The sequence below is a fragment of the Dendrobium catenatum genome, unplaced genomic scaffold (genome assembly GCF_001605985.2).
Source record: "Dendrobium catenatum unplaced genomic scaffold, ASM160598v2 fragScaff_scaffold_156, whole genome shotgun sequence".
Taxonomy (NCBI): Eukaryota; Viridiplantae; Streptophyta; class Magnoliopsida; order Asparagales; family Orchidaceae; genus Dendrobium; species Dendrobium catenatum.
The window spans coordinates 951,775-961,724 of record NW_021318618.1 but is presented as its reverse complement, the minus strand read 5'-3'; the positions used below and the strand labels follow the sequence as shown (position 1 = coordinate 961,724).

At 36.6% G+C, this 9,950-nt stretch overlaps 1 protein-coding gene across 1 annotated transcript in view; it reads left to right on the top strand.

Annotated features, from left to right (window-relative positions):
• The window catches only part of LOC110100919, an 11,194-nt gene extending 1,700 nt beyond the window's left edge, over positions 1-9,494 (top strand). Inside the window, exon 2 of the mRNA XM_020828644.2 lies at positions 8,611-9,494. Within this exon, the coding sequence (XP_020684303.1) occupies positions 8,611-9,345 (735 nt within the window). The 3' untranslated portion in view covers positions 9,346-9,494. The remainder of the gene's footprint in view (positions 1-8,610) is intronic.
• Positions 9,495-9,950: the final 456 nt, after the last annotated feature.

The following is a 9,950-nucleotide window of genomic DNA, read 5'->3' as shown; positions in this document are numbered from 1 at the left end:
CCTGCCTCATGCTCACTCGCTTCCTCTCTCTCTCTCTCTCTCTCTCTCTCTCTCTCTCTCTCTCTCTCTCTCTCCCCCCTTCAATCTCACCCAAGCTTGTCGTTGACCCTGCACAATCCAACCATCCCTCTCAACCCGGCCATTCTTTCAACCAGGCCAGCCTCTATCCCTCTCAAATCCCAAACCAACCATTAGCAACCCGTAGCCTGGTCTTTTTCCCCTCTTGTTGCACTCCCAACAAGTCTAACACTGACCTTGACCCTTGCCACATATGCCATTGACCGGCTTGCTCCCCAAACATCCCAACCCATGCCTCTTCTACTTCGATCTCTTTATTTACCACAACTCAGTCGCCGCCAGCCACCACCCGGCCAACTAAGCACTAACCTACTTTCTTTCCCTACACTATATTTATCTCTCCTTTTCTCTTTATTTCTCTCTTTCTCTATATTTCTTTCTCCATTTCCTCTTCTCTCTCCTTTCACTCTCCCTAGTCCTCTCTCTTTCTCTATTTCTCTCTCTCTTTCTTTCTCTCATTGTCTCTCTCACTCTACCTCTATCACTTTCACTCTCTCTATCTCTCATATTCTCTCTCTCTCTTCATCTTACTTTCTATCTCTCTCCCTTTTCTCTCAAGAAAGAGAGGAGCATTAGCCTCATCATCATTGTCATTATGTTATTACCACTTCACATGTGAAGTTATAAGCTTGCAAACACATAAAATCATCAAAAAATTCTAAATGCAACACGTTCGATGTGATGAGCATAAACCATGTGTTTTTTTTTGCATAGCAAAGAAATTCACGAGCGACATTCATGACGCATTGAATAAGCCTGGTTCCCTCTTTTGTTTGCATAAAGGGAAATTTTTAAGTACTTATGTCTATCTTTTGTGTTATGACAGTAAAACATTATGAGTTCTAAGCAGATACACAAAAACTTATGCATGTTTTTGTTGGTGAGGAGAGATAGAAGGGACTCCTGGTGTCTTATGGCATCGACTCTATTGACCTTTATTGGCATAATGGGAAGGCCTAACACTACCAATGATGCCCTTTATACTGGGAAGACATTGGATTGTTGCTGAAATTTACATTGGCAAGGGACCCAAATAGAACAAAGTAAAGGGAACTTAAATTAAATTGAAAATTAAAATAATATTTAGCTGAATTTGAAAGCGTAAAAATGATAAAACTAGAATAAAATTACAAAAATAAGAACAAATTTGAATTTACAAGGACTTACAGGAGACTTATAATGAATTCAACAACTTGCAAATGAGCATGAATAGAATTTCCCCTTTCGCCCCTAGAACTCTCCTAAATGTGGGCTCCGAAAATTCGGCCCCGGCGGGAGGGATCGCGTAAGAGGCCGAAGGCCTCGTTGCTTTCGGGCTTTTAACGACTCGAATGAGTCGTGCGAGCGATGTGCGAGACACGACGACGTGCGATGAACGGCTCGACGTGGGGAGCGACGTGCTTCGGCAGAGTAGGTAGGATTTGATTTTGATTTTGATTTTTTTTTATTTTGTTTGCACGACATAACAGGTCAACACTAAACACTCAACAAATTTAAGGACATACTTGATGAATTAAACTTTGGACAAAAAATATTCTGAGAGTTTTTTATTTATAGATGAAAAAATGATTACCCATAGGACCCGCATAACTAAAATCCAATCATATAAGACAAAAAGAATGGGTAATGTGAAAATTATGCTTAGATTCTAATTCACTTTCCTCGCAATTGGGCAACATATGCACAAGAGGATAGAATGTGAACAATAATGAACTTAAAATGTGAAATCATGAGCATGCTGTAATAATAGTACACTCATATGACAATTATTACGTCAGACTCTAACATATCTCAAACAGTTGCAATCAAGCGACTATTTTTCAAATAAGATGAAATAGTCAAACCTATTACATATCATCAATGTACGAGTTGTAATGCCCCAAAATCAAAATTTTGAAGAATTTTTTATTTTATCTTTTATTTTCAACAACCATAGCTATCTAATTTTATTTATCAATAATAAAATCATATATCAGTGGAAATAAAGTCTATCAATCAAAACATCCATATTCATTTATAATCTTTGATAAAAAATCATGTACAATACTCATGAATCTCCAGTACAAACACAACAAATCGTTGCAATCCTTAGTACAAAAGAATATCTACAAGACATAACGAAATAAATTAACAGTAAACCTGGATAATATTGATCTGATCAATCTCATACATCTGATTATTTGTCCAGACCTGAAATCATTAAACCACATATAAATTAAAAAGCCCAACAGATCACCAAACTCTACAATTGACTCAAAGCACGATAAAGAAAACAATATGCATGCCATTAGGGGCTTGTGCTTATAGGAAACTTCAACTCAGATCATAAAGTCCTTGCAAAATGAGGGTGAAATCTCTGAGTAATGTTTTATTCACAACCCAATCAACCTTCTAAAAATTTGTTTTTGAACTTAAGTGTTAAAACTTTCCTCGATGACTCGAAAGAAAGAAAAAGGGTCGGGGATGTCTAACGAATGTAATAAGTCACTAGCTAATATGCATGAAGAGATTATTGATGGGTGTAACTAAGTCAGTGGTCAAACATCTACATGCAAGTGAACACGCAAAGCTATCTACGAATGATGATAATGGACATCGTGCAAGTACAATGAATTCCCTGCAAACACTGATGAGGAGTTGCAACAAACACATCAATCCGCCTGCAAGCAGCAACAACAAATATATGACAACGATGAGGGGTCCTTTGCGAACTAACAAAAGTTGATATGTGAATGAATGCGAGCACCTATCAACAATGAAGGATTTGTCATATGTACAATAGCATGTCTACAGCTGATAATCAACAACAAGCAATAAATGTTTCAATGCCTTGCAGTCAACGACTATGCAATGGCAGTTAAATACACTGGTCCTCTACAAGCAAACACAAGCACCTATGAGCTGGAGACCCTTATACACATTACATGCCATTTATGAGCGACTGCAAGAGATTCGTTAGTGCACGACAATCTACCTACGTAAAATATCAAATGAACAAAATGCAATGCTACAATTTACCTGTAAGTAGAAGCATGGAATTCATAGAAAAACTGCGGGCCACTAGTAAATTGAGCAGTAAACTTACGGCGCCAGGCTGTCACACCAGATGAATCAGCCTGCTTACAAACATGTGGACGACTCCTGATGCTACGTTCAGCTCGCTTGAAGGATGGAGTGCACTCCCGTAGGCTGACTACTGAAGAAGATCACAACATACGAAAAATGAAAATAGGTAAACTGCATTGCCAGTGCATGACAGATGAAGTCCAATGCACTGTTGATCCACACCAACGGATCTGCAACATGCATACAAGCGGACAGAAGGTATCTATAAATTCCAAAACCTTGCATGCCTATCAATGGGGGTCATTTGCATAGATGATCACTGCAAAAAATTGCCTCCTCTCATGCATTAAAATATGATTATCCATATGGGTCCCAACGAATGTGATATATGCGCACACATGCCATATGAGGATGCTGCGTGGGTCAAGAAATGAACTTAAGTTCGAGCTAGATCCTTCTATGTGATAGATAGGAGTCGACACGGCTCAAATTAACGAACAAATATACGGTTGTGGCATTGACCAGAATATTTATTTTATACATTCATATTAGACATTCAAAGTTATGGCACAAAACCTTATGTTAGCTAGGATGATTCAAATTTATCTACTTAGGAAAATATTCATCCCAGGTCTACAAGGTACCCTTGGACGAAGTAACCCATGGCTGCTGACAAGGATCCTTCTATCAGGTTGGCTCGACTACCTCTTCTGACTAAGTAGACCTGAGATCATGATGACTCGGGATGATGGACCATGGGATCTTGATCAGGTTCATCATCGTCCCCCCCCCCCCAACATCCACTTTAAATGCAAGGTTGTGAATTTCTAATTTTAAATATCAAATTTTCAAATACCTAAACATCCTGTTATTATACGCCAAATACTTTGTATATGTTTGACAACTAGCCTTAATCGAAAGTTCTCTCTCGCTATGAGAGGGGTAATTAACTATAGGGCTTGTGCCTATAGGAAACTTCAACTCAGATCATAAAGTCCTTGCAAAATGAGGGTGAAATCTCTGAGTGATGTCTTATTCACAACCCAATCAACCTTCTAAAAATTTGTTTTGGAACTTAAGTGTTAAAACTTTCCTCGACGACCTGAAAGAAAGAAAAAGGGTCGCGGATGTCTAACGAATGTAATAACTCACTAGCCAATGTGCATGAAAAGATTATTGATGGTTGTAACTCTGTCAGTGGTCAAACATCTACATGCAAGTGAACACACCAAGCTGTCTACGAATGATGATAATGGATATGGTGCAAGTATAATGAATTCCCAACAAAAACTGATGAGGAGTTGCAACAAACACATCAATCTGCCTGCAAGCAGCACCAACAAATATATTGCAAGGATGAGGGGTATGTGAATGAATGCAAGCACCTATCAACAATGAAGGATTTGTCATATGTCAATAGCATGTCTACAGCTGATAATCAGCAACTAGCAATGAATGTTACAATGCCTTGCAGTCAACGACCATGTAATGGCAGTTAAATACACTGGTCCTCTACAAGCAAACACAAGCACCTATGAGCTGGAGACCCCTTATACACATTACATGCCATCTATGAGCGATTGCAAGAGATTTGTTAGTGCACAACAATCAACCTATGTAAAATATCAAATGAACAAAATGCAACGCTACAATTTACCTGTAAATAGAAGCATGGAATTCATAGTAAAAACTGCGGGCCACTAGTAAATTGAAGTAGTAAACTTACGTCGCCAGGCTGTCACACCAGTTGAATCAGCCTGCTTACAAACAATATGTGGAAGACTCCTGATGCTACGTTCAGCTCGCTTGAAGGATGGAGTACACTCCCGTAGGTTTAATATTGAAGAAGATGACAACATACGAAAGATGAAAATAGGTGAGTTGCATCGCCAATGCATGACACATGAAGTCCAATGCACTGTTTATCCACGCTACTGGATCCGCAACATGCATACAAGCGGACAGAAGGTGTCTACAAATTTTCCAAAACCTTGCATGTCTATCAATGGGGGTCATTTGTATAGCTGATTACTGAAAAAATTGCCTCCTCTCATGCATTAAAATATGATTATCCCTATGGGCTCCGACGAACTTGATATATACACACACATGATATCTGAGGATGTTGCGCATGTCAAGAAATGAACTTAAGTTCGAGCTCGATCTTTCTATGTGATAGATAGGAGTCGACATGGTTCAAACTAACGAACAAATATACAGTTGTGGCATCGACTGTAATATTTATTTTATACATTCATATTATGTCTTCAAGGTCTATAACAAAGAAAACTCACTAATAAAAGCATAAATACGATGTTAAAATTATTGAGTAATGAATCAATAGGATATGACCGATATGGCACAAAACGTTCTGTTAGCTAAGGTGGATTCAAATTCTAGCCGACCCCATGTAGTGGGATAAAGGCTTGATGTTGTTGTTGTAGGAAAATATTCATCCCAGGTCTATAAGGTACCCTTGGACAAAGCAACCCATGGCTACCGACAAGGATTCTTCTGTCAGGTTGTGTCGACTACCTCCTATGACTATGTAGACCTGGGATCATGATGACCCAAGACGATGGAACCATGGGATCTTGATCGGGTTCATCATCCCCCCCCCACCATCCACTTTAAGTGCAAGGTGGTGAATTTCTAATTTTAAATATGAAATTTTCAAATACCTAAACATGCTGTTATTATATGCCAAATACTTTGCATCTATTTGACGACTAGCCTTGATCGAAAGTTCTCTCTCGCTATCGAGAGGGGTAATTAACTATAGGGGTTTGCGTCTATAGGAAACTTCAACTCAGATCATAAAGTCCTTGCAAAATGAGGGTGAAATCTCCGAGTGATATCTTATTCACAATCCAATCAACCTTCTAAAAATTTGCCTTGGAACTTAAGTTTTAAAACTTTCCTCGAGGACCCGAAAGAAAGAAAAAAGGTTGCGGATAGGCCGAGGCACAAATTTTCAGAGCCCACGACAACTCACAGAGTTGATTCTTGAATCTGATCTTCTATTGCCAATCAGATATAGCTGATAGTTTAAATATTAAAAATAGAATAATCAAAGTTACCCGATTAATAGTCGTACTGACAAAAAATATCAATTAATGGGGATTTTACTCTCAAAACCCTCCCCCCCAAATTTACAAGTTAATTATTGTAGTTTAAACTCTGATGAAATTTAAAAATTCAATATTTTTTAAAATCTAAAAAAATTTCTAGTGAAATCTACCACTTTTTAAAATTTAAAGTAAAATTCATCTACCCCTGGGAATTGGTTGTCGAGGATAATAATTTTGAAAATAACTTCAGCTCACAAATAACCAATATCTTGTTGAGCATTTTACTTCATTTCATTTTCAAACAATCTCTTGTTAGCAAGGATGTAACATCTGTCATTCAACTAATAAGTTTGTCACCAAATAACACCACATGTATACATTTATGATTAGGGCCTTCTCATTAGGCATTTTTGAATTGCGGTTACATTCTTAGCCCACAAGTTCCCTAATGATTATAAAATTTGTGTAACAAATCATAAAAGTGCACTTCATAAGGCACAAAACACTCTGTCATGTAAGGTCGGCTTAAAATTTATCCTTTTAGACAAACATCCTTCTTGGGTGTACAAGATTCCCTTGAACAAAATGACCCATAGTTGTCGACAAGAGTTTTTCGGTGAAGTTGTGCCGATTACTTTCTTTAACTAAGTAGACTAGGGACCATAACAATCTTGAATGAAGGAACCATGGAGATCTTGATTTGGTTTGTCATCATTCCTCCAACTATATTTTAAATATAAGGTAATAAATTTTAACTTATATATCTTCTAATGAATAGCCTTAATCAAAAGTTCTCTATTATTGATGAAAAGGATAATGAACAATAGTGACTTATGCCTACGAAAATTCAAAAACCAGATCATAACTCTGGTGAAATGATGACATAATCTATAGTTAGTATCTTATTTTCAATCTAATCTGCCCTATGAAAATCTGATCTTGAATCACCGAATTTTGGAACCCTACAAATGTTCTTGTATGTCATAAGTATAATGTGTGCATTGTGCATATGTTTGTTTTATACACTTAGGGACGTTTGTTATGATCTATAATTCCTTGTAATTCTTGGTGAATAAAAAGGTTGGGAGTAATAATTCCTTAAAAACTTGGGCGTTTTCTTTGTTCCTGTAGCTTGTGTAGGTGTAAGTTGCATAAAGGTTGAAGTCTAGAGCGTTGACTTGATTGTAAAATGGGAATGATTTTTGCTCATGAGTTGTTTAATTTGCTAAAAAAGATAATGCAAAGTATCAAGATTATACTGGAAAATAAATGCAGCGTATTTGAAATATTTTAGAATAATTTGATTGTGAGTGTAAAATTAATATAGAAGATTATTATTTTTATTTAGTTTGAAGTAAAAATGAATACAATTTAAAGCTTGACAGCAATAATTTGCGTGGTGATGGTAGTAATAATACGTGGCAGTATGGCGATGGCTTGCGGTCTATTGAGAAATCAATCAAATCAGTTTATTTTGAAACACAAAAAATAGCCTCACAGGTGAGTTTAAAATTCAACAAAATTTTACTTTGAAATTGTTTTTAATCAAACCAAACACCTATATTTTAAAAATTATTACATATGAAATATTTTACCCCCAAAACAATTCAAACCAAACAATCACTAAAAAGAAAAAAAAAACCTGCCCCGTGACAATAAACGTCGTTCTTCAATGCTGAAAACCTTGATCAAGGCGCAAATGTAGATCTAAAGAGGACTTTGTGATAAAGAGGGGTTTTTTAATTCTCATCCTATGTACTTGCGATAAGTATATTCTCTGAATCCTCGTGAACTTTGCCGTGAAAAATCATTAAGAATGTAGCGAATTCATTTGAACCTCTGTTTGGTGTTATCTTCTGCATGGTGTCCCAATCATGTGATTCTTTTCAGATAGATGCTTTGAGAAAAAGCAATCAGATCCTTCAATTTCATGACAAATTTTCTTGTTCTTATTATGGCTTTATTATCGTCCTCTTATTGAATTATTATTTTTTAAATGTGGTTGTACGAGCACATATTTTTTATGATCCCTGAATAGTAAAATATGAAAAAAAAAACATATTAATCATTTTATTATCCAATCAAGAAACTAAGGCTACATTTGAGACAGCTTTTTATTGCTTTCTAATATCACTTTTTCGTATAAAATTTTTAATTCAGAAAATTCTTACAATAGAAAGCTGCTTTAGAAAAGAGTTAGAAAATTATCCCAAATGAAGCTTAAACTTGATTTTGAAACCAAAGTTGATATCACTATACATATGATTTAGATGCCAATATTCTTCCTTTCCTAACATGTACCTTTTACAACTCTATTATACCATACATCATATTCTAAAGGAATATTTATATATTTGCTCCCTAACATTACAACTGAATGCAATCAAATCTGTAGGTGCCCGGAAAATCAGCCCAGGAATGCTTCGATAAAATCCATGCCAGCATCGCAACCCCACTTTCCTCTCAACCTCGGCCAAGGACAAAAAATCAAATTCCATCTCCAATAACCAACTTCAACTTCTCAGCCAATATTTTACCACAAGTTCCAGAAATCGAAGCTGGAAGACTCAGAAGATGCAGAGCTAAGAAGCTTGCTGCACAAAAGACTGTGAGGCTTCTCCTAAGGAAGCATCGCCTCACCGATCTAACAAAACCAGCAGACCATTTCTCTCTTCTAGAATCTTCTCCAATCAAAATTGCAGTGAATGCACTGAATACTACTTCAACTTCTCCTTTACTTTCTCAACAATCTGTTGAGAAATTCTCAGCTAACTCAAAGATGCTCTCAAGGTTCAAACTATTAACTTCTCCAGATGGTCCCAGTCCCCAAGTTTTGAAGCAGATAAAGAATAGAGCTTTGCATGATAGATACATTGACCAGCTGCATCACAGGGAAGCTAGGAGAGTGAAGCTTGCCAAAAAATCAGAAGTTGAAGATTTAGGCAACAGAAAGTGTTTGAGCAAGCCGGAGCGCGGCGCTCTGAAAGCGGCGAGGTCGGCTCTCATCTCTGATGCTAAATCTTTTATCCACCACTTCCAGAATAGTGTAGCAAACCCCATGGATGAATTTGATGCAGATTACAGTGATGATGGTGATGATGATATTGATGTTGGTGATCTTGATGAATGAAATGATGCTGCTGCTGTTTGTAAATGTTTGATCATGTGTAACATTAACAACTAAATTCTTAGCAGCTTTTAATGGTGTCATTTGTAATAAACATTTTTTTGCAGTAGGCTAAAAAGCAGTTTTACTCTTAGATTATTAATGCTAAAGTATCTTTGGTCAACATTCTTTTTTATCCACCTCTTCCAAGCTATTTGATGAGTACAATTTTTTTTTTTGGATTTACAAAATATGTGTATATATACGTATTTAATATTTTATTTTTCCTCTATCTTCATATTTGTCATTTCCCTCTTTTTGAATTTAAGATCGAGTTGGAGAATTGGAATGATAATAAATTGGTTCAAAATCATAACAATTGAATATATATAGTTGGTATTGTTAGAACAGAAAAATCAGACTTAAGTTGGTTGGGCATTCTCAATGTTTCTTTTTATAATAATCGGATTGGATCGGTCCGGGATTTCTCCCCACGCGCAAACCAGCTGATTTGACTCATTCGCTCGAATCCCGAATCATCTCAGCTCGCTCCCTTTGCCCTTAAGCATGTCTCTTCCTCCAATTGTAATTTCTTCTCATATTTGACGGATTCAGCCACCTCGTTCCCT